This window comes from Musca domestica, unplaced genomic scaffold, assembly GCF_030504385.1.
Source record: "Musca domestica strain aabys unplaced genomic scaffold, Musca_domestica.polishedcontigs.V.1.1 25, whole genome shotgun sequence".
In the NCBI taxonomy this organism is placed as follows: Eukaryota; Metazoa; Arthropoda; class Insecta; order Diptera; family Muscidae; genus Musca; species Musca domestica.
Window position 1 is genome coordinate 1,830,925 of NW_026712277.1, and position 25,409 is coordinate 1,856,333.

At 32.7% G+C, this 25,409-nt stretch overlaps 3 protein-coding genes across 3 annotated transcripts in view; 1 reads left to right on the forward strand and 2 right to left on the reverse strand.

The window, feature by feature from the left end:
- Nucleotides 1-291: 291 nt before the first annotated feature.
- LOC101895039 (maltase A1-like) lies at nt 292-2,175 on the reverse strand. The gene is made up of 2 exons (XM_005185608.4): nt 608-2,175; nt 292-550 (listed from the first exon to the last, which is right to left on the reverse strand). Exons 1-2 carry the CDS (start codon nt 2,173-2,175, stop codon nt 337-339), a joined length of 1,782 nt encoding a protein of 593 aa, XP_005185665.2. The 3' UTR covers nt 292-336.
- A 3,222-nt stretch (nt 2,176-5,397) lies between these two features.
- Nucleotides 5,398-7,292, forward strand: LOC101894876 (maltase A1-like). The gene is made up of 2 exons (XM_005185607.4): nt 5,398-6,997; nt 7,062-7,292. The coding sequence occupies exons 1-2, from the start codon at nt 5,436-5,438 to the stop codon at nt 7,273-7,275; spliced, it is 1,776 nt and encodes a 591-aa protein (XP_005185664.3). The 5' UTR covers nt 5,398-5,435; the 3' UTR covers nt 7,276-7,292.
- An 8,545-nt stretch (nt 7,293-15,837) lies between these two features.
- Nucleotides 15,838-25,409, reverse strand: part of LOC101895209 (metabotropic glutamate receptor 2) — a 96,036-nt gene continuing 86,464 nt past the window's right edge. The window contains exons 12-16 of the mRNA XM_020037518.2: nt 25,129-25,263; nt 22,745-22,907; nt 22,271-22,484; nt 19,635-19,786; nt 15,838-16,506 (exon numbers count right to left, since the gene is read on the reverse strand). Of these exons, the coding sequence (XP_019893077.2) occupies nt 15,865-16,506; nt 19,635-19,786; nt 22,271-22,484; nt 22,745-22,907; nt 25,129-25,263 (1,306 nt within the window). The 3' untranslated portion in view covers nt 15,838-15,864. The remainder of the gene's footprint in view (nt 16,507-19,634; nt 19,787-22,270; nt 22,485-22,744; nt 22,908-25,128; nt 25,264-25,409) is intronic.

Consider the following 25,409-nt stretch of genomic DNA (forward strand, 5'->3'; position numbering starts at 1 on the left):
CTAAAAATTCTTTAAAAAATCCACGTTTCCTGGTCTTTAGGTGGCCTTCAAAAATTATTTAAAAAATCTACGTTTTCTGGTCCTTGTGTGGCCTCTAAAAATTTTATAAAAAATCCACGTTTTCTTGTCTTTAGATGGCCTTTGAAAATCCTGAAAAAAATTCAAGTTTGTTGGCCTCTAAAAATTATTTAAAAATTCCACGTTTGATGACCTCTAAAAATTCTTTAAAAAATTCACGTTTGTTGGCCTCTAAAGGTCTTTACAGGCTCTGTTACAGGTCTTTATATTTTTTTATTTTTTTAATAACTTTACAATCTTCTTTTAATTTTTCGAATTTTATTTCGTTCCTAAAACCAAGGCCTCTCCAGCCTCTAGAGCAATCTTATCAAGATTCACAGGAATTCCGGCATATTTCTTTGAGTCCAGACTGCTGATTTTTACATTCATCGACGAAGGCAGGGTGGTATCGAAATTTTCCAATGCATTTACGCTATAGGATCCCTCACCGAAATTGGCCACGAATAGCAGGGTTTCCTCTCCCGCTAAGTACCTAAAAATTAGAAAAATAAATAATTTTTGGAAAATAAATAAAATAACCCCCTCCCACCTTTTCAGCACAAAAACCCCATCATTGAGGGCCTTATATTTATAGGCTCCCTGTTGCAGGGTCTTTGAGGCCCTCCTTAACTGCACCAAGTCCTTGTAGATTTTCAAATGCGACTTATTCGCCGCCAATTCCATTTCCACATTGACCGTCTTATAGTCCCCGGCCAAGGGTAGCCATGTCTTGTTTCCCTCCGAAAAGCCGGCATTTTTCGCCGATCTCCATTGGAAGGGGGTGCGACAGGGATCACGTGTGAGATTCTCAAAAATCTCAGGATTAGAGTTACAGGCTGCCGGATCCACAGTGTCCTCCCAAGATATCACGCCATCAGTCATGCCTAGCTCCTCGCCCTGATAGGTGACACTGGCCCCGGGCAGCATCATTACCAACATATTCATGGCATCAATGTTATGTTGGCCATAACGGCTGGATGCCCTGCGCCTATCATGATTACCAATCACCCAATTGGCAGTGCCCCCAGCAGGCATTTTTGTTAGCCAATCATCGACCGCCTTTTGAACATCTCCTGCTGTGAAGCCGGTATCCACTTCGGTAATTAAATTAAAATTGAATGGCAACTCTGCTCCTTTGGTGGTAGAGTTGCCATACATTTGCATGGTATACCACATGGGGGCATAGGTTTCGATGAGTAGAACCCTCGTCTCACCACCATGTATCCTTTGATAATCATCCATCACCTGGCGCCATTGATAGATCATGTCAATGGACTCGGGTTGCAGATCCACCTTTTCCATTTTCAAGTAATTCCTGTCCTCCTTGTCATCGGTCAGACCACTTACCTCCTCGTCGGGATAGATGCCATTCTCATCTGGCTGGGCCTCAAAAAGCAAAGTGGCAGCATCGATGCGAAAACCATCCACCCCCATGTCTAGCCAATATCTGAGGACCCTCTTCATTTGGTCCACCACATCGGGATTGCGATAATTCAGATCGGCTTGCTGTACCGCAAATTGATGGAGATAGTATTGCTGCCGTTGGTCATTCCATTGCCAGGCACTACCACGAAAACCGGACAACCAATTGCTGGGCGGTTGCCTTTGGCCATTTTCATCCACCTTGCCATTGGACCACACATAGTAGTCTTCATAGCCCCGCTCACGATTTACCGACTTCTTGAACCACTCATTTTCAGTACTCGAATGATTGGGTACAAAATCCAAAATGATTTTCAAACCCAATTCCTTGGCCTTGGCAATTAGTTGCCTGAAATCCTCCAGGGTGCCATATTCCGGTTGGATGTCAAAAAAGTTGGAAATGTCATAACCAAAGTCCACCATAGGCGAGGTATAGATGGGCGATAGCCAGGCCGCCGTCACCCCAATATCTTTGAGATATTGCAATTTTGAAGCAATGCCTTTCAAATCTCCAATGCCATCACCATCGGAATCCATAAAGGATCGGGGATAGATTTGATAAAATTGAGCCGATTGCCACCAATCTTGGGTGACTTCGGAGTTCGTCATTTCCTGACATGATTTCGAAGTTGGCAGTCCCAAGGACAGAAGGCCTATGAGGAGTAGAAAAACGTTTGGCCTTTGTCTTTTCTCCATTTTTACTTTTACCTAATGGGGGTCTGTGTCGCACTTATATATGGCGCCCAAGGGGAAGAAAAAATAAAATAATCTCAAGTTTTGAAATGGAAGAAGTGTGAGTACTAGGAAATCAATGTGTTTTGATGAAGTGATAATGTGACAGCTAATCTGTCTTTAAGTGGTAATTATGGAGTGCCTCCATAACAGAAATCTTGAATGGGAGAGAACCTTGCGCAATAAAAATAAAAATATTAAAAAAAAAAACAAAATAAAAAAATAAACAAATAATAGTTGGCCTCTAAAAAAATCTTGTCTCCTGAGAGCCTCCAAAACTTCTATAAAAATCCTCGATTTCTGGTCTTTAGGGGGCTTCTAAAAATCTGGGATTTCTAGACTCCTGAGAGCCTCCAAAAATTCTATAAAAAATCCTCGATTTCTGGTCTTAGGGGCCTTTAAAAAATCTGGGAATTTTGGTCTCTGCAAAAATTCTATAAAATCCTCTATTTTTGGTCTTTAGGTGGCCTCTAAAAAATCCACGTTTTCTGGTCATTGGGAGGCCTTTAAAAATTATTTAAAAAATCCACGTTTTCTGGTCATTGGGAGGCCTTTAATAATTCTTAAAAAATCTACGTTTTCTGGTCATTGGGAGTCCTTTAAAAATTCTTTAAAAAATCCACATTTTCTGATCATTGGGAGGCCTCTAAAAATTCTTTAAAAAATCCACGTTTTCTGGTCATTGGGAGGCCTTTAAAAATTCTTTAAAAAATCCACGTTTTCTGGTCATTGGGAGGACTTTAAAAATTCTTTAAAAAATCCACGTTTTCTGGTCATTGGGAGGCCTTTAAAAAATCCACATTTTCTGGTCATTGGGAAGCCTCTAAAAATTCTTTAAAAAATCCACATTTTCTGATCTTTGGGTGGCCTCTAAAAATTCTTTAAAAAATCCACGTTTTCTGATCTGTAAGCGGCCTTTAAAAATTCTTTAAGAAATCCACGTTTTCTGATCAGTAGGTGGCCTTTAAAAATTCTTTAAAAATCAACGTTTTCTGGTCCTTCAAAGGCCTTTACAAATCCCTTAAAAAATCCACGTTTTCTGGTCATTGGGAGGCCTTTAAAAATTCTTTAAAAAATCCACGTTTTCTGGTCATTGGGAGGCCTTTAAAAATTCTTTAAAAAATCCACGTTTTCTGGTCATTGGGAGGCCTTTAAAAATTCTTTAAAAAATCCACGTTTTCTGGTCATTGGGAGGCCTTTAAAAATTCTTTAAAAAATCCACGTTTTCTGGGCTTTAGATGGCCTCTAAAAATTCTTTAAAAAATCCACGTTTTCTGGGCTTTAGATGGCCTCTAAAAATTCTTTAAAAAATCCACGTTTTCTGGTCTTTAGATGGCCTCTAAAAATTCTTTAAAAAATCCACGTTTTCTGGTCTTTAGATGGCCTCTAAAAATTCTTTCAAAAATCCACGTTTTCTGGTCTTTGGGAGGCCTCTAAAAATTCTTTAAAAAATCCGCGTTTTCTGGTCCTTATGTGGCATCTAAAAATTCTTTAAAAAATCCACGTTTTGTGGTCTTTGGGAGGTCTTTAAAAATTCTTTAAAAAAATCCCCTTTTTTGGTCTTTGGGAGGCCCATAAAAATTCTTTAAAAATCCACGTTTTCTGGTCTTTAGTTGGCCTTAAAAAAATTCTTTAAAAATCCACGTTTTCTGGTCTTTAGGTGGCCTCCAAAAATTCTTTAAAAAATCTACGTTTTCTGGTCTTTAGGTGGCCTCTAAAAATTCTTTAAAAAATCCACGTTTTCTGGTCATTGGGAGGCTTTTAAAATTCTTTAAAAAATCCACGTTTTCTGGTCCTTAACTGGCCTCTAAAAATTCTTTAAAAAATCCACGTTTTCTGGTGGCCTCTAAAAATTCTTTAAAAAATCCACGTTTTCTGGTGGCCTCTAAAAATTCTTTAAAAAATCCACGTTTTCTGGTGGCCTCTAAAAATTCTTTAAAAAATCCACGTTTTCTTGTAGTTGGGAGGCTTCTAAAAATTCTTTAAAAAATCCACGTTTTCTGGTCATTGGGAGGCTTTTAAAATTCTTTAAAAAATCCACGTTTTCTGGTCCTTAACTGGCCTCTAAAAATTCTTTAAAAAATCCACGTTTTCTGGTCCTTAACTGGCCTCTAAAAATTCTTTAAAAAATCCACCTTTTCTGGTCTTTGGGAGGCCTCTAAAAATTCACTGAAAAACCCCACGTTATATGGTCCTTAGCTAGCCTCTAAAAATTCTTAAAGAAATCTACGTCTTCTGGTCTTTGGGAGGCCTCTAAAAATTCTTTAAAAAAATCCACGTTTCTGGTCTTTGGCTCTGGTCTTTCTGGTCTGGCCTCTACAAATTCTTTAACAAATCCACGTTTCCAGGTCTTTAGGTTGCCTCTAAAAATTCTTTAAAAAATCCACCAGATCTGAGTTGTAGGTGACCTCTAAAAATTCTTAAAAAAATCACATTTCTGATCTGTAGGTGGCTTCTAAAAATTCTTTAAAAAATCCACGTTTTCTGGTCTTTAAAGTACCTTTGAAAATTTTTAAAAAATCGAAGTTTTCTGGTCATTGGGAGGCCTCCAAAAATTCAATAAAAAATCCACGTTTTGTGGTCTTTAGGTGGCCTCTAAAAATTCTTTAAAAAATCCACGTTTTGCGGTCTTTAGGTGGCCTCTAAAAATTCTTTAAAAAATCCACCAGATCTGAGTTGTAGGTGGCCCCTAAAAATTCTTTAAAAATCCACGTTTTGTGGTCCAAAATTCTTAAAAAAATCCACGTTTTCTGGTCTTTGGGAGGCCTCTAAAAATTCTTGTCAAAATCCACTTTTTCTGGTCTTTGGGAGGCCTCTAAAAATGATAATAATATCCGTATTTCCTGGTCTTAATGCGGTCTCAAAAAAATTCTTTAAAAAATCAACATTTCGTGGCCTCTAAAAATTCTTTAAAAAATCCACGTTGGGCGCCACGAAAAAATCTTTAAAAAACACAAGTTGGGCGACTCTTTATTTTTTTTTTCGTATTTTTTGCTCCTCCCTCATGCGATTTTTTTATTTGCCCAGATATTTTGTTAAGCGTTCTGCCATTGTTTGCCATAAACTTCAGCTGGCTGTGAGAGGATTTATCGGGTTTTCAATGGCAATTATCTGAAATGATAATTCAAAATCAAATAGCATGTCATTTCGAAATTCACTCCACATGGAAGTGAAGGTTATAAAAACCCCCTTCAGAGGTGGCGAGAAGCGTTAGTCTAATAAAAATGTTCCAACGATTGGTGGTGCGCTATATCATCGCCGCGCTGCTGGCATTGATGGCTGGGCCATCCCAGCAATGCAAGGATCCCACTGTAGCCGAGGTGACCAAAGAATGGTGGCAAACGGCCCAATTTTATCAAATCTACCCCAGATCCTTTAAGGATTCCGATGGTGATGGCATTGGTGATTTGAAGGGCATCACCTCCAAACTGGAGTATCTCAAGGATATTGGGGTGACAGCGGCCTGGCTTTCGCCCATTTTTGCCTCACCCATGGTCGATTTCGGCTATGACATCTCCAACTTTTTCGAAATCCAACCAGAGTATGGTACCCTGGATGATTTCCGGGAACTAATTGCCAAGGCCAAGGAATTGGATTTGAAAATAATTTTGGATTTTGTTCCGAATCATTCGAGCAATGAAAGTGAGTGGTTCAAGAAATCGGTGAATCGTGAGCGGGGCTATGAGGATTTTTATGTCTGGGCCAATGCCAAGACAGATGAGAAGGGTCAGAGGCAACCACCCAGTAATTGGCTGCAATCGTTTCGAGGCAGTGCCTGGGAATGGAATGACCAAAGGCAACAATATTATCTTCACCAATTTACGGTCCAACAGCCGGATTTGAATTATCGCAACCCGGCGGTGGTGGAGCAAATGAAGCGGGTCCTCAGATATTGGCTGGATCAGGGTGTGGCTGGTTTTCGCATTGATGCCGTTCCCGTGCTCTTCGAAGTAGAACCCAACGCCGATGGCATTTATCCTGATGAGGAGGTGAGCGGGGTAACCACTGACAAGGAGGATAGGACCTATTTGAAAACCGATCTCATAGAAAATCAACCCGAAACCATTGACATGGTCTATCAGTGGCGTAGGGTAATGGATGACCACCAGAGGATCCATGGAGGTGATACCAGGGTGTTGCTTATCGAAACCTATGCCCCGGCCTGGTTTACCATGCAAATGTACGGCAACTCCAGCACCGAGGGGGCCCATTTGCCCTTCAATTTCAATTTAATAACCGAAGTGGATACCGACTTCACAGCCGCAGATGTGCAAAAAGCTGTCGATGATTGGCTCAGTCAAATGCCCGCCGGGAGGACTGCCAACTGGGTAACCGGTAACCATGATCGCCGTAGGGCAGCCAGCCGTTATGGCCAACGCAATATTGATGCCATGAATATGTTGGTCATGCTCCTACCCGGAGCCAGTGTCACCTATCAGGGCGAGGAGCTGGGCATGACTGACGGGGAAATATCTTGGGAGGACACCGTGGATCCGGCAGCCTGTAATTCCAGTCCCGAAATCTATGAGAAATTTACCCGCGATCCCTGTCGCACACCCTTTCAATGGAGTGCAGAGAAAAATGCCGGCTTTTCGGAGGGCAGCAAGACATGGCTACCGCTGGCCGGAGACTATAAGACGGTTAATGTGGCAATGGAATTGGCGGCAGATAAATCACATTTGAAAATCTACAAGGAGTTGGTGAAGATGAGGAAGACTTCAAAGACCCTGCAGCAGGGAGCATATAAATACAAAGCCCTCGATGAGGGGGTGTTTGTGCTGAAGAGGTGGATGGAAATTCAGAGAATTTTTTTTTTGGAAAATTGTTAATTTTTTCAATTTTTATTTCAGATACTTGTCGGGAGAAGACACCCTCGTTTTGGTGGCCAACTTTGGTGAGGCCACCAAAAATGCAAATTTATTGGATAATTTCGACTCTACCCTGCCCACATCCATGAGCGTGGTATTGAGCAGCTCAAATTCCAACAAATATTCGGGTATACCCATATCGGCGAAATTGTTGTCTTTGGAGGCAGGAGAAGCCCTGGTATTGAAGGGAAATTAATTTTGGGATGAACTAAAGCATTTTAAGGGAAATACATTAAAAAATAGAAATAAATTTTTTTAAGAATTTTTAGAGACCACCTAAAGGCCAGAAAATGTGGATTTTTTAAAGAATTTTTAGAGCCCACCTAAAAACCAGAAAACGTGGATTTTTTAAAGAATTTTTAGAGGCCACCTAAAGACCAGAAAACGTGGATTTTTTAAAGAATTTTTAGAGGCCACCTAAAGACCAGAAAACGTGGATTTTTTAAAGAATTTTAAGAGGCCTTCGAAAGACCAGAAAACGTTGATTTTTTAAAGAATTTTTAGAGGCCACCTAAAGACCAGAAAACGTGGATTTTTTAAAGAATTTTTAGAGGCCACCTAAAGACCAGAAAACGTGGATTTTTTAAAGAATTTTTAGAGGCCACCTAAAGACCAGAAAACGTGGATTTTTTAAAGAATTTTTAGAGGCCTCTTATGGACTAGAAAACGTGGATTTTTTAAAGAATTTTTAGAGGCCTCTTTTGGACCAGAAAACGTGGATTTTTTAAAGAATTTTTAGAGGCCTCTTTTGGACCAGAAAACGTGGATTTTTTAAAGAATTTTTAGAGGCCTCTTTTGGACCAGAAAACGTGGATTTTTTAAAGAATTTTTAGAGGCCTCTTTTGGACCAGAAAACGTGGATTTTTTAAAGAATTTTTAGAGGCCTCTTTTGGACCAGAAAACGTGGATTTTTTATAGAATATTTATAGGCCTCTTTTGGACCAGAAAACGTGAATTTTTTAAATAATTTTTTGAAGCCACTTAAAGACCACTAAACGTGGATTTTTTAAAGAATTTTTAGAGGCCTCCCAAAGACCAGAAAACGTGGATTTTTTAAAGAATTTTTAGAGGCCTCTCAAAGACCTGAAAACGTGGATTTTTTAAAGAATTTTTAGAGGCCACTAACGACCAGAAAACGTGGACTTTTTAAAGAATTTTTAGAGGCCACCTAACGACCAGAAAACGTGGACTTTTTAAAGAATTTTTAGAGGCCACAAAAAGTGAATTTTATAAAGAATTTTTAGAGGCCACCTTAATACCACAAAACTTGGATTTTTTAAAAAATTTTTAGAGTCCACCTAAAGACCGCAAGACGTGGATTTTTTAAAGAATTTTTAGAGGCCACCTAAGGACCAAAAAATTTGAATTTTTATAGAATTTTTAGAGGCCTTTAAAAGTTGATTTTTTATAGAATTTTTAGAGGCCTTTAAAAGTTGATTTTTTAAAGAATTTTTAGAGTCCACCTAATGACCACAAAATGTGGATTTTTTATAGAATTTTTAGAGGCCGCCTAAAGACCAGAAAGCGTTGATTTTTTAAATAATTTTTAGAGGCCACCTAAAGACCGCAAGACGTGGATTTTTTTAAAGAATTTTTAGAGGCCAGAAAACGTGGATTTTTTAAAGAATTGTTAGAGGCCAGAAAACGTGGATTTTTTAAATAATTTTTAGAGGCCACCTAAAGACCGCAAGACGTGGATTTTTTTAAAGAATTTTTAGAGGCCACCTAAAGACCGCAAGACGTGGATTTTTTTAAAGAATTTTTAGAGGCCACCTAAAGACCGCAAGACGTGGATTTTTTTAAAGAATTTTTAGAGGCCACCTAAAGACCGCAAGACGTGGATTTTTTTAAAGAATTTTTAGAGGCCAGAAAACATGGATTTTTTAAGAAATTTTTAGAGTCCACCAAACGTAGATTTTTTTAAAGAATTTTTAGAGTCCACCAAACGTGGATTTTTTTAAGAATTTTTAGATTTTTAAAGAATTTTTAGAGTCCACCAAAAGTGGATTTTTATAGACGAAGTTTTTTCGCAGCTTTCAAGGGAATTTTTATGATTTTTTCTTACCTTTTCCAATTTTTTTCCCCAAAATTAAAAATCATATTTTTTATATTTTTGTGAATACATTCATTTTGTTTTTATTTATTTATTTCAATATTAAATTTCTTTATTATATAATATCTTAGAGATGTTGTTTTTTTTGTTTCTTATAGTTTATGTATTTCATTTTATTTTTTTTTAATATTATTTTTATTTATTTATTTATGTTTTTTTATTTGTTCACATTATTCATATTCGGTCTCACACATTTCACAATACTTATTTATGTATAAATACGAGCTCTTATAGCTAACATGAAATGTAAATAAATATTTGTTTTTTGTTTTTTTTTTTTATACACACGAATATACATACATATATGTGTCTCTCTCTCTATATATAAGTAAACCTATTATCGAATTAGTTACTCGGGTATTTAATTTTTTTAAATCAATTTTGTTATACACATTAACAATAGCTATTATAACAATATCAATTTGTCGTTCATATGTGTTTGTTTGTTTTTTTTATTTTTTTTTTTAATTAAATTTAATTAATAAATATATTTTATTAAATATTCGTTATGCGTTTTCTGTACTATTGGTTGTTGCGCAGTGATTTTTTTGTTTGGTAGTTTTTATTTATTTAATTTATTTTTAATTTTTTTTCGAATATTTTTTTTTGAAAATTTAAAACTATTTTGATTCTTTTTTGTTTGGAAATTTAGAGTATACATGGTGTGAAAATTATTTATTTTTTTTAAATATATTTTGTTATATATTTTTTATAACTGGTTAGACTCCTGTGAGTTTATGTACAATTTTATAGTTATTTTTCCTAATAATAATTTTTATTTTTATATATTTAACCTCATTTGCATTGAAATTTCGCTTAGCTTTTATGTATAAGCCTTTATAAAAAATTATAATTTAGATATTTTTTTAATTTATTAAAAAAATCTATTTAACCCAACCAACATTTTTTTGTAAGCCTATATAATCATATATTTAGTAAAGATTTATTTTTTTACACATTATTATCTATATAGAGAAAAAAAATTTAAATATTTTTTATATACATTTGAAAACAATATTTTGTTATGGAAGATCTTGGAAAATAATATTTTTTCTTGTTCGGGATAACTTACAAAAAAAAAAAAAAAAAAAAAAAAAAAAAACAAAACAAAACAAAAAAAATAATAATAATTTTTTTTAATTTAAATAAAATAATATATATAGTGTTGTGAAATAAAAATTATTTTTTTTTAATTTTTTATTTAATTATAATTTTTTTTTTTGAAAAAAAAAAAACTTGAAATAGTTTTGAGAATTTTAATATAATATTTTTAGGCTCTATTACAGTGGCACAATATTTAACATTTAACAATTTTATTAATTTTTTATATTATTTACATTGTATTTATTTAGTTATATACAAAAAATTAATTTAATATTTTTGTTTTTTGGAAGTGTTATAGTTTTGATATTGAGCTATGTTGTTGTTTTTTTTTTTCAAAAATTTAAATACAGTAGCTTCCTTTTATTGTTTCATTAACAATTTTATTCATTATGTTACCGGGCTCATAAGTAACACAACAAATTAAATTGTCAATTTTTTAAACTAAAAAAATAAATAAGTAAAAAAATTCAAAAATCGATTTTCATGGACCTCTTAGGGCTCTAAAGACCAAAACCAAAAAGAGATTAGAAAACATGAATTTTTAGATACCCTAAAATATGTTTTAAGGCTACCTCAGAACCAGAAAACTGGAAATTTTCAAGCCGCCTTCAAGGCCGGAAAATGTGGATTTGTTACTGAAAAAAAATTAAAAGGTCAGAAAACGCGGATCTTTTTAAGAATTTTTAAAGGCCACCTAAAGACCAGAAAATGTGGATCTTTTTAAGAATTTTTAAAGGCCATCTAAAGACCAGAAAATGTGGATTTTTTTAAAAGAATTTTTGAAGGCCATCTAAAGACCAAAAAAACGTGGATTTAAAAAAAATGTAGAGGCCACCTAAAGACCAGAAAAAGTGGATTTTTTAAAGAATTTTTAGAAGCCACCTAAAGACCAGAAAACGTGGATTTTTTTAAAAAATGTCTAAAGACTCCTCCAAGTCAAGATTTCATGGATTTGTGATAATAATAGTAAAGCCTCCTTCAAAACCAGAAAACGTGAATTTTTTAAAGAATTTTTTAGGCCACCAAAAGTGGATTTTATAAGGAATTTTTAGAGGTCATCGAACGCGGATTTTTAAAAAAATTTTAGAGGTCACTTAAGGACCGCAAAATGTGGATTTTTTTTAAGAATTTTTAGAGGACACCTAAAGACTAGAAAACGTGGATTTTATAAAGAATTTTTAAAGGTCGCCTAAAGATCAGAAAACGTAGATTTTTTTAAAGATTTTTTAGAGGCCAGCTAAGGACCAGAAAAGGAGGATTTTTTAAAGAATTTTTAGAGGTCAGCTAAGGATCAGAAAACGTGGATTTTTTAAAGAATTTTAAGAGGTTTCATAGAGGCCATCAAGAGTGGATATTTTATAAAATTTTTAGAGGCCACCTAAAGACCAAATGTCTAGAAATTTTTTTTGGATTTTTAAGGGCCACCAAACGTGGATTTTTTTAAAGAATTTTTAGAGGCTATCAATCTTGGATTTTCAAAGAATTTTTGGAGGCTATGAAACGTGGATTTTCAAAGAATTTTTAGAGGCTATCAAACTTGGATTTTCAAAGAATTTTTGGAGGCTATGAAACGTGGATTTTCAAAGAATTTTTAGAGGCTATCAAACTTGGATTTTCAAAGAATTTTTGGAGGCTATGAAACGTGGATTTTCAAAGAATTTGTAGAAGCCACCTAAAGACCAGAAAATGTGGATTTTCAAAGAATTTTTAGGGGTCATCTAAAGACTAGAAAACGAGGATTTTCAAAGAATTTTTAGAGGCCACCTAAAGACCAGAAAACGTGGATTATTTGGAGAATTTTTAAAGGCCACCAAACGTGGATTTTGTAGAGAATTTTTAAACTTGGATTTTTTAAGCATGGTTAGAGGCCAGAAAAGTGGATTTATTAAAGAATTTTTAGAGGCCATCTAAGGACTAGAAAAAATGGATTTTTTAAAGATTTTTTTAAGGTCACCTGAAGACCAGAAAAAGCGTTTTTTTTTAAAGAATCTTTAAGGTCTCCTGAAGACCAGAAAACGTGGATTTTTTAAAGAATTTTTAGAAGCCTCCTAAAGACCACAAAACATGGATTTTTTTTAAAGAATTTTTAGAGGCCAGTTAAAGACCACAAAACGTGGATTTTTAAAGAATTTTTAGAGGCCACCTACAACCCAGAAAACGGGGATTTTTTTAAGAATTTTTAGAGGCCAAAAATCAGAAAACGGGGATTTTTAAAATAATTTTTAAGGGCCACCTACAACCCAGAAAACGTGGATTTTTTAAAGAATTTTTAGAAGCCTCCTAAAGACCACAAAACATGGATTTTTTTTAAAGAATTTTTAGAGGCCAGTTAAAGACCACAAAACGTGGATTTTTAAAGAATTTTTAGAGGCCACCTACAACCCAGAAAACGGGGATTTTTTTAAGAATTTTTAGAGGCCAAAAATCAGAAAACGGGGATTTTTAAAATAATTTTTAAGGGCCACCTACAACCCAGAAAACGGGGATTTTTTAAAGAATTTGTAAAGAAAATTTCAACACTAGATTGAAAATATTTTGTAACATTTTTTTGAACATTTTGGCGTTCAAAAATGTTTTTTTAATAGTTTCTAAGGCTTCCGATAGACCAGAAAATATAAATTTTTTTTGGTTTTATAAGAGACTCCCTTGAGACCAGAATATGTGAGTATTCATGACACCTCTAGAGATAAAAAATATGGGTTTCTAAAGAACTTTAGAGACCCAAAAACGTGGGTACATTCAGGAATTTTAAAAGCCTACTTCGAGACCAGCAAACATTGATTTTTTATAGAATTGTTAAGGCTTTCTTCAACATTTATTGAAGCCTCTTTCAATACCAGAAAAGTTAAATGTTTTTAGGCCCTTTTTAAGATCAGCAAAATGTGGAATTATAAGACCTTCTTCAAGAGCAAACAATGTGGATTTTCTAAAGAACTTTTGGAGGCTTCCAAAAATTTTTTTCTATAGGTTTAAGACCAGAAAAATTGTATATTTTAAAAAAACTTTTGCAGGCTTCTTAAATATTTTTCTATAGGTTTATGTTCTCGTTTGGGGTCTCTAAAATTGTAAAACGTTTTAATTTTAAAAAATATTTTGAAGTCTTTCTTAAAGCCCGAATCTTGGCTTTTTATAGAGGAAAAAATTGAAAAATTGTTTTTTTTTTTTAAATTATTCAAGGTTTTCTAGGTATCTGAAATTGGAGATTTTAAAAAGAATTTTTCGAAAATCTCTTATGAAGAATATTTTCCTTCTTAACTACTTTTCAAGCTTCTTTGTTATATTTTTAAAAGATATTTTTAAGGTCTTAAATCTGATATAAAAAATATTACTTTTCATATTCATTTTAAATATTTTCTAGAGGCCGCCCAAAGACCAAAAAAGTTGGATTTTTTCTTATAAATCTTTTGAGGTTCTCTAGGCACCAGGAAATTTTGATTTTGAAAAAAATTATGAGGGTCTTTGAAGTAGTGGATAACTAATTTTTTAGAGAAAATTGGAAGTCCCCATCTAGGCCTCCATAAGACAAGAAATATTGGTATTTTTTAGTAATTTTAGAAGGCTTCCTGAGGACCAGAAACTGTATTTTTCCAAATGTTTTTTTTTTTTGAAATCCGTAGTGACCACAAAAAATGGATTTAACGATTTTTTTGCTTGGTTTTTTTTTTTAAATTTTAGGAGGCCACCTAATTGCCAGAAAGGTTGGATTTTTCTTACAATTTGATTTTGAAGATTTTGCAAAAGATTTTATGAGGCTCTTTGAGGTAGTGAACTTCTATTTTTTGGAGAATATTGTAAGACTCCTTCTAACCCAAAATCTAGGCCTCCATAAGACCAGAAATATTTGTATTTTTTAGTAATTTTAGAAGGCTTCCTGAGGACCAGAAACTGTATTTTTTTCAATTATTTTTTTTTTTAAATCCTTAGTGACCACAAAATATGGATTTAATGATTTTTTTGCTCCCTAGAGTCCAGAAATTAAAAATAAAATACAATTAAATTTGATATAAAAATATTATTTTTTTTTTGTTAATTTAAAAAAAATATTTTTTTAAAAATGTAATTTTTAAATATTTTTTTTCATGGAATTTTGAATAACAAAAAAAAAAAAAAAAAAAAAAATATGGATTTAACGATTTTTTTGCTCCCTAGAGACCAGATAAGCAGAAATTAAAAATTAAATAAAATTAAATTTGATATAAAAAATATTAATTTTTTTGTTAATTTAAAATATATTTTTTTTTTAATTAATGTAATTTTTAAATATTTTTTCATGGAATTTTGATTAACAAAAAAAAAAAAAAAAAAAAAAAAATATTAAATTTTTATTTCATTATGGAAGCATTATTCTATTGTTCCAGAACACGAAACTTATCTAAAGTATTTACATGTTTTTCTTCGGTCTATCTAATTTTTGGGTGAAAAAAAAAACTTAGTTTGGTTCGAACATATATTGAAATTACACTTCATAATTATATATTGTTTATATAATTTTTGTTTACTTTTTTTTTTAATTTATATTTAATTTAATTTTAAAAAAATATTTTTTTAAAGCAGTCACATTACATTTTATATATATTTACATGATTATTTATTTGGAAAATTTCGGAGGGGAGAGTGGCCAGGAAATAGATTCGTTAAAAATGGGTATTTTTGTTAAGAAAAAAATTTTCGAAATTTTTTAAATTTATGTTTCTGACGGAAAAAAAATCCAACGAAGAGCATGGGAAAATAATTTCGTATTTTTATTTATTTTTTTTATTTTTTATCAATTAAAAAAATTATATATTTTTGTTCTTTAAATAGACGTTAATAGCCACTCTCTTCATTCCAAATTTTTTCTTCGTTTACTTCCTTTTACATTCTTCTGTTTCCTTTTCCTGTTTACATTGGCCAATAGATTAGTTCGTTTTCAGCGAATACGTATCTTCTTCTTATTATTTGTACGTAGTTGTAGTAGTTTGTTTGTGTGTGTTTTCTCATTTTTTTATTTTGTTTCTCCTCTCTTGGTTTTTTGCTGTTTGTTTATTATCCTAGCCTAAGTCCTTGTGGTATTTTCTTACAACATTCCTATGTTTTTGTTCGGTTTTTTATTTTCCTCTATTTTTCTCTCTTTCTTATTCCCCCCTACTCCTATACAGGTATGGCGCAACGTTTTTTGCCCGTACTACTTTCACGACTTAGAGGAGGATTAAGAGGACTTACATTATTGTTACTGGATTGTGAACCTCCCTTGGTGGAGCCATTGCGTGAGCATGACGAGAGGCTGCCGCCGCTGCCGGCAGGCTTAGGACCAGCACCACTGCTGGCTGTTGTCCTACCACACTCCCCCGCTGTGGCAGTATTTCCATTTTCCGTTGCCCCCCTGACCAAATTATCCGAAGACTTTGAATTGGCCAAAGGCTCTTTGTTGCCAGCAACATGTTGCTCACTAATCTCTGAGTTGCTGAGAGCATTGTTGCCAGCAACATGTTGCTCAACATTCATGGAGTTGCTTAGAATGGCAGCAGCTGCTGCCAAGGTGGCTGATGGAGTGGCTGGTGCTTCGCCATAATAGTTTCCGCACAAAGGCTATAAACTTGTTGTCAGCACTGGGCCGACTTTGTGCGTTGTTGTTGTTGTCGTTTCGTTGCATTTGGGCGCCATTGTCGTTGTAGTTTGAGGCATAGATGCCACCACATGATTCGCAGCGGGCGTGCTCACCGCCACCCCATTGAGGCCACTTGAAATGACACCGGCCGCCGCACAATGTTGTTGTTGATTGATTTTGTTGTTATTCGCCACCACCTGGGCCTCATGGCCGCGCACCAGGTCCATGGCTGTCACAGCACTATTTGCATGCTCATGCTGCTCCAGCACCTCCTGCTTGTCGTTGTGATTGTGTGTATTGTGATTATTTGGCACATACTGATCCGCATAGGGTATCTGCTGATATCTACCGCTATCCAAATTCGTAAATATGCTCGACGATATCGTTATGGTCTGCGTGGCCATTTCACAGAGTTTCTTCTTCTGACTGACACTGCTGTGTTCGGTGTTGGTGGGTGTGATATGTTTTTGGATTTTCTCCTCCTGGGCACAGGTGGCAGCTGTGACCACAGCGGCTGCCATCATCGACGAGGGTCCCGTGTTGGCTGTACGATGCATATGCGAGCGTGGTGGCATCATACTTTGACGTACATTGCGCTCGGGGCGTATGAGGATTATGTAGAGCTGGAAGAAGGAGAAAGGAGGAGGAGAAAAGGAGAAATATTAGAGAGTTCGAGAAATAGAGAGAAAATTAAAAATCATATTTTTGAATATCAAGGTAGGATTTTTTTTGGAGGACATCTCCTGACGTCTATTTTTTATAGATTTTTTTTCTAAGGATTTTCAACCTACGTGGTTTTTAAAGTAATTTTTTCCTAAAGATCTCGGAAGCTGATTTTTTTAAAGAAGAATTTTTTCAGAGAACTTGCCTGGCGTCGATTTTTGAAAGATTATTTTTTTCCCAAGGACCCTAATCCACGTGATTTTTAAGGAGCTTTTCCCGATGATCTCCGATGTTTTTATTTTTCAAATTCCGCGGATTTTTTTATGAGACCTTGCTTTACCTCGATTTTTCAAAGAATTTATTTTTTTAAGGACCTTTAATCCACGTGGCGTTTTTAAGGAGTTGTTTTCCACGGATCTCTGAACGTGTTTTTTTAAACAATATTTTTCAAAGTTTAACGGATTTTTTTCTAAAACCTTGGCTGACGTCGATTTTTTGAAATAATATTTTTTCCAATGACCCTCAATCCATGTGATTTTGTAAGGAAATATATTCTAAGGATCTTTGAACGTGGAAAGAAATATTTTTCCAAGATCCTCCAATCGGGGAATTGTTGTGGAATATTTTTCAGAGACCTTACCCTACATTGATTTTTGAAAGACTAGTTTTTTCCAAGGTCCTACAATCCACATGATTTTTAAAGTGTATTTTTTCTAAGAATATCTGAACGTGGATTTTTTAAAGAAATTTTTTCCATGTTCCGGAATCGGGAATTTTTTTTGAGGAACCTTGCCTGATGTTGATTTTGAAAGAATATTTTTTCCAAGAACCTTCAATCGCCTTGGGGTTTTAAGGATTTTTTTCCGCGGATCTCTGAACGTGGATATTTTTTTGAAGAAATATTTTTCTAAGTTCCACAAATTGAGGTATTAGTTCAAGGACACTGCCTGACGTCGATTTTTGAAAGAATATTTTTTCAAAGACCTTCAATCCACATAAATTTTTGAGGATTATTTTTCAAGGACCTCTGAAAGTGGATTTTTTTGTAAAAATATTTTTCCAAGATCCACAAATTGAGGATTTTTTATGGAATTTGTTCAGGGATACTATCTGACGTCGTTTTAATAAAAAATATTTTTTTCCAAGGACCTTCAATTTTTTTCTAGAAATCTCTGAACGGGATTTTTTTAAAAAGCAATATTTTTCAAAGTTCCTCGGATTTTTTTCAGAGACCTTGCCTAACGTTGATTTTTGAAAGAATATTTTTTTTCAAGGACCTTCAATATATTATATTTTTTTCAAATATCCGTGAACGTGGATTTTTTAAGGAAATATTTTTCCAAGTTTCGCGATTTGGGAAATTTTTGTGGAATTGTTTTTTTTTTTTTAAACATTTTTCCAAGGACATTTTTGCAAGGATCTCTGAAAGTGACTATTTTTAAAGAAATATTTTTCCATATTCCACGAGTCTGGGAATTTTTGTCGGAGACATTGCCTAATGCCGATTTTTGAAAAAAAAAATTTTCCAACGATCTTCAGCACACGCAAATTTTTAAGGACATTTTCTTCGAGAATTTCTGAACCTGACTATTTTTAAAGAAATATTTTTTCATGTTCCACGTGTCTGGGAATTTTTCTAGGACTTTTGTCAGAGACCTTACTTAACGTCGATTTTTGAAGAATATTTTTATTTCCCAAAGAAATTCATTCCATTTGGTTTTTAAAGGCATTTTTTCCAAGGTCTTCTCTGAACTTTTATTTTTAAAATAACTATTTTGCCAAGATCCACCAATCGGGGATTTTTTATGGAATGTTTTCACGGACAGACATTTTTTGAAAAACGATGTTTATTGAAATCATAAAAAATATTTTTTAAAAAAATTCAATTTTTTCCGAAATCATAAAAAATATTTTTAAAAAATCCACGTTTATTAAAATCTTAAAAAAAAATATTTTTAAAAAATCCACGTTTATTAAAATCTTAAAAAATATTTTTTAACAAATCCAAATTTATTAAAATCTTAAAGAACATATATTTTTAAAAAATCTACGTTTATTAAAATCTTAAAAAATATTTTTTAAAAAATCCACGTTTAAAAAATCTTAAAAAAATATATTTTTTAAAAAATCCACTTTTATTGAAATCTTTTTAAAAAATCCACTTTTATTGAAATCTTGAAAAAAATATTTTTAAAAAAATCCACGTTTATTGAAATCTTGAAAAAAAAATATTTTTAAAAAATCCACGTTTATTGAAATCTTGAAAAAATATTTTTAAAAAATCCACTTTTATTGAAATCTTTTTAAAAAATCCACTTTTATTGAAATCTTGAAAAAAATATTTTTAAAAAAATCCACGTTTATTGAAATCTTGAAAAAAAAATATTTTTAAAAAATCCACGTTTATTGAAATCTTGAAAAAAATATTTTTAAAAAATCCACGTTTATTGAAATCTTAAAAAAATATTTTTTAAAATATCCAAGTTTATTGAAATCTTAAAAAAATATTTTTTAAAAAATCCACGTTCATTGAAATCTTAAAAATACACATTTTAAAAAATCCACATTTATTGAATACTTGAAAAAAAATTAAATTAAATTTTAATTTAATATTTTTTTAAAAAATTCACGTTTGTTGAAGTCTTGAAAAAATATTTTTAAAAAATGCACATTTATTGAAATCTCGAAAAAAAATATTTTTTAAAAAATCCAAAAATATGTTTTAAAAAATTTAAAATCTAAACTAAAATCCTTTTTCATTTCTTTAATACAATTTATTCCCTTAAATATCAAATTATCCAACTTATCGCTTGAAACTATCATTTACCAAAATCCAATTTTCTTAAGGACATTAATTTGATATTCCCAACCATTACCATCCTTCCTTCTCCTTTTTTTCCCAAATACAAAATTTATAGTTTTCCTCCTTTTTTTCTCCTTATTTTTTCAACACCTTATGTTCGATGAGCACGCACACAAATTTATTGGCACAAATACAAGCTAATTATCCTCATAAATTTCGTATTTGTTTTTATCATCCTTCCACCCATCCTTCTACTGAGAAAAAATAGATTTAGGTACCACTTACCTTGGGTGAAAATAAACAGGCTATCGTAACACTGGCCGACAGACTTATGGTCACGGACATCGATGTTATCCTCAATGGTACATGATTCGCTGTCCCAAAGTAGAGGGGCACAAAGGCCAGCCAAATGACACAGGTGGTGTACATGGTGAAACCTGTGGGCGAGAGTGTAAGAGAGACAAAGTAAATACAAATGTAATGAGAGGTAACAAATTTGTTGGATAAATCAACAAAAAAAGAAAAAGGAAAACGAAAATCAATGATAAGGATCATTAGCCACGAGAGGGTGGAGGAGCTGTGGGGCAGATGTAAAGATGGGCAGCAGGTGTTTTGGTAATATAAAAATACAGAAAAAATTAAATAATCGATTTTTGATAAAAAAAATATTTTTAAAAAAATCTACGTTGTTTGGTACTTTGAAAAACTATTTTTTTCAAAAATTAACGTTATTTGGTACTTTGAAAAAAATATTTTTTAAAAAATCCACGTTGTTTGGTACTTTGAAAAAATATTTTTTTTAAAAAATCAACGTTGTTTGGTACTTTGAAAAAATATTTTTTAAAAAATCCACGTTTGTTGTTACTTTGAAGAAATATTTTTTTAAAAAATCCACGATTATTGAATGCTTTGAAAAACATTTTTTTTTTAAATCGACGTTTTGTTAATATTATTTAAAAATATTTTTAAAAAATCCACGTTTGTTGTTATGATGAAAAAATAATTTTTAAAAAATCCACGTTTGTTGTTATGATGAAAAAATAATTTTTAAAAAATCCACGTTTGTTGTTATGATGAAAAAATAATTTTTAAAAAATCCACGTTTGTTGTTATGATGAAAAAATAATTTTTAAAAAATCCACGTTTGTTGTTATGATGAAAAAATAATTTTTAAAAAATCCACGTTTGTTGTTATGATGAAAAAATAATTTTTAAAAAATCCACGTTTGTTGTTATGATGAAAAAATAATTTTTAAAAAATCCACGTTTATTATTTTAATGAAAAAATATTTTTTAAAAAATCCACGTTTATTATTTTAATGAAAAAATATTTTTTAAAAAATCCACGTTTATTATTTTAATGAAAAAATATTTTTTTTTAAAAAATCCACGTTTATTGAATTATTCAAAAAATATTTTTTTTAAAAAATCCACGTTTATTGAATTATTCAAAAAATATATTTTTTAAAAAATCCACGTTTATTGAATTATTCAAAAAATATATTTTTTAAAAAATCCACGTTTATTGTTTAATTGAAAAAATATTTTTTTAAAAAATCCACGTTTATTGAATGAGTCAAAAAATATTTTTTAAAAAATCCACGTTTATTGAATGAGTCAAAAAATATTTTTTAAAAAATCCACGTTTATTGAATGATTCAAAAAATATTTTTTAAAAAATCCACATTTATTGAAAGATTCAAAAAATATTTTTTTAAAAATCCACGTTAACTGAAATCATGAAAAAATATTTTTTAAAAAGTCCACGTTTATTGAAATCATGAAAAAATATTTTTTAAAAAAATCCACGTTTACTGAAATCATGAAAAAATATTTTTTTTAAAAATCCACATTTACTGAAATCATGAAAAAATATTTTTTAAAAAATCCACGTTTATTGAATGATTCAAAAAATATTTTTTTAAAAAATCCACGTTTATTGAAATCATTAAAAAATATTTTTTTTTCAAAAATCCACGTTTATTGAAATCATTAAAAAATATTTTTTTAAAAAATCCACGTTTATTGAAATCATTAAAAAATATTTTTTTTTTTCAAAAATCCACGTTTATTGAAATCATTAAAAAATATTTTTTTTCAAAAATCCACGTTTATTGAAATCATTAAAAAATATTTTTTTTTCAAAAATCCACATTTATTGAAATCATTAAAAAATATTTTTTTTAAAAATCCACGTTTATTGAAATCATTAAAAAATATTTTTTTAAAAATCCACGTTTATTGGAATCATGATTTTTTTAAAAATCCACGTATATTGAATGATTCAAAAAATATTTTTTAAAAAAATCACATTTATTGTTTTATTGAAAAAAAATATATTTTTAAAAATCCACGTATATTGAATGATTCAAAAAATATTTTTTAAAAAATTCACATTTATTGTTTTATTGAAAAAAAATATTTTTTAAAATATCCACGTTTATTGTTTTATTGAAAAAATATTTTTTAAAATATCCACGTTTATTGTTTTATTGAAAAAATATTTTTTTAAAAAATCCGCGTTTATTGAAATCATGAAAAAATATTTTTTAAAAAATCCATGTGTATTGAAATCATGAATTTTTTTTAAATCCCCGTTTATTGAAATCATGAAAATATATTTTTTAAAAAATCCCCGTTTATTGAAATCATGAAAATATATTTTTTAAAAAATCCCCGTTTATTGAAATCATGAAAATATATTTTTTAAAAAATCCACGTTTATTGAATGATTCAAAAAATATTTTTTAAAAAATCCACGTTTATTTAAATAACGAAAAAATATTTAAAAAAAAACCATCCCCTGTGCCATATCTCAGCTAAATTTCTACAGCTCTCTCTCTCTCTCTCTCTCTCTCTCTCTCTTTCCCCTCGCTTCAAAATATCCCTTCATAACGTCCCTTAACTATCCCCGTACTTACCAATATGTTTCGACTCATTAAAAGCTTCCGGTATTTTGCGTGTCAGCACCGCATAGACAGTGCAAACGACAATCAATACAATCGGATAGAAGAAGGCGATGACGTAGGAGGCATCAATGTAAGAGTCACAGACCAAAAGGTTATCCTCGCGTGTCGGATGATGATGCATGGCATGGGAGGGGGCTATTAACATCCAGACGCCATTTATCAATATCTGTCGAAGGGGCGGGGGAATGGCATAAAACCACAGGAAAAGACCAGGAACAGGACATCCGAATGCAGAACCGCAATGATGAGGTTGAGTGGAGAGGGAAGAGAAAGACAAGATTTGAAATTTTAACATTAATTATTTATTTCACAAATACAGGACAGTAACATGAGTTGGGGGAAAGAGGGAGAGTGGAGAGGATTTTTTTTCTCCGTTTTTTCTCCCCTCCTCCCAAAAAATTTTTCCCTTAAACCCATAAATCTTACCTGCACCGATATAAAAAATGAGCAAATCACCAACTGCGATTTGGGACTTATGAACGAGGGACGCTTGGCTGATTGCTTGCCAGCCTTAAAGATGCGTGCAATGCGATTCGTTTTGGTTAGCAGGGCAGCATAGACGACGGTGAAACAAAAGCCCACAGAAAATCTAGAGGAGAAAATGGCATTAAAATTTGAAATCCCTTTTTGTAAAATGTAACACACACACTCATAGTCTCTTCGAAATTTTTTTGGGTAATAAAAAAGTTTTGAATTTTTACAAAAAAGACGTTATCCTTAGTAAGCGAATCCTGTCGTAAATCTGTGATGCTGAGTTTATGACATTAATGCTGGGAGGTTGAAAAAAAAAAAAAACTGGAAAATTTGCAATTTTCTTGAAACATTGTCAGGGAAAAAGAGGACATACAAGGAAGGGAGGTGGGGGAGGTAGACAAGATTTAACCATCCTGCAGCAAAGATGCTCGAAAAAATTCAACAAAGTTATTTTCAAGGATAAATCCTATTCTCCTCATTCGAATTAAAATGCAAGCATTAATATCCGTTTTTATGCCCTCCACCACAGCATGGAGGGTATATTAAATTTGTCATACCATTTGTAAGACCTCGAAATATATATTTTAGAACCCACAAAGTCTCTATATTCTTGATCAGTATAAAATTCCATGTCGATTTAGCGATGTCCGTCCATCTGTCCGTTCGTACGTCCTTCTGTGGAAATCACTCTAGCTTCCGAACGAAATGAACTAGGTTTACAAAATTTTACTCAAATGTATACTACGTCTTCAGGACCTTTGGTATTGAAAATGGGCCATATAGGTCCATGTTTTGGTATAACTTCCATATAATTGTACCTCCCGATATTCGGTATTTTGGTGATTTAGGCGATCTTATTCACCGGAATTATTTCAAATTTGGTATTCAAAGTTCGTAATGGATACTGCAGCCTGTGACAGAAAATTGTCCGTGCAGGTTCACGTCTCCGTATAGCCCCCATATAAGGGTACCTCCCTATTTTCGGTATTTTAATGATTTTGGCGACATTATTCAGCGGAATTATTTCAAATTTGGCATTTGAAGTTCGTAATGGATACTACAGCCTATGACAGAAAATTGTCTGTGTCGGTCCACGTCTTCGTGTAGTCCCCATATAAAGGTACCTCCCGATAATCGGTATTTTGACAATTTAAACGGCAATATTCACCGGAAATGTTTCAAATTTGGTATTTGGGGTTCGTAAGGGATACCACAGCCTAAGACAGAAAATTATCTTTGCAGGTCCACGTCTTCGTGTAGCCCCCATACAAAGGCACCTCCCGATATTCGGTATTTTGATGATTTTAGCGAAATTATTTTCCGGAATTGTTTCAAATTTGGTATTTGAGATTCGTAATGGATGCTTCATCCTATGACAGAAAATTGTCTGGGGAGGTCCACGTCTTCGTGTAGCCCCCATATAACGGTATCTCCCGAAATTCGGTATTTTGATGATTTTAGCCAATTTTTTCAATGGAATTATCTGAGAATCCATACCAGGAGTTGCTTCTGAGTACTTCACCCCTTGGAAGAGAATTATCTACAGAGGTCCACGATATTGTATTTCCCCGAAGTGATATTTTTCTACGGATTTTTTTAAATTATTCAAGAAATGGTGGAGGGTATTAAAGCAGCTTTCTTGATTGTTGTTAAATATTACGGCTATGATTTTTCCAAATATCTAAAATTAATTATCCGTTCATAGAAAAATCAAAAGAAAATTTAAAAAAATCCTTTTATTCAAATCTGAAAAATATACCCTTCCAGGAAAAAAATGTTTTTCTAATTTTAAAATTCTAAACCAAAAACATTTTCTATAAACTCAACTTAAATATTCCCCCGTATTACGACAACCCAAAAAAAAAACACAAAAAAACCTGAAAATACATTTTAAAATACCCCCCCACCCTCCCCCTGAAATCCGGGAATTGAGACCTCCACGAAAATAAGCATAATTCTATTTGAATATTTATATTATTCAGCGATTTGAGTGCAAAATCACACACCGAAACACATTTACCAAACCACTCGGGAGTAAATTACAAACAGATCAAAAAACACAGGCAAGCACACACACACACACCCGCCTACACTCTCACAGAGGCCACCAAGCATTCAGCTGGCAAATGTAATGGCATCAGTAGCACACACACACACACACTAACTGCAATGGTTCTCATTTGTTTTTCCGTTATTTTTTTTTTTCATGGCAGAGATGCCATGATTGGCACGTGACCGGGAGCAAAATTCAAAATAATACTCACACACACACATTTATACATAAATATCTACATCCACACATAACGTGTTCGTTGCCCAATTGCACTCTCACTTACCTTTGTATGGCACACACCACATTCGTTGGCTTTAGGACCAGGGCAAATGTGACCGCATAACACATCAGAATGCCCGCTAGGAGTATGTAGCTCAGCTCCCTGCCGGATGCCCGGACAATTGGTGTGTCATTGTGTCTGCGGATGTGGTTCGTTGTTCGTTGTAATGGTCGGTCCAGATTCCAGAGCATTATAGAGCCGCATTATCAGCATCAGGCAGCAATGCAAAACAAATGCATTGCAATGATGATGGGAGAATTTGGGGGAGAGAAAGAGAGAGAGGG

Excerpts from the sequence above, each read along its gene's own strand:
- LOC101895039 (XM_005185608.4), bottom strand. The coding sequence starts at position 2,175 with ATGGAGAAAAGACAAAGGCCAAACGTTTTTCTACTCCTCATAGGCCTT. Across the intron at positions 551-607 it reads GGGGTTTTTGTGCTGAAAAG|GTACTTAGCGGGAGAGGAAA; the intron begins GTGGGAGGGGGT and ends TCTAATTTTTAG.
- LOC101894876 (XM_005185607.4), top strand. The coding sequence starts at position 5,436 with ATGTTCCAACGATTGGTGGTGCGCTATATCATCGCCGCGCTGCTGGCA. Across the intron at positions 6,998-7,061 it reads GGGGTGTTTGTGCTGAAGAG|ATACTTGTCGGGAGAAGACA; the intron begins GTGGATGGAAAT and ends TTTTTATTTCAG.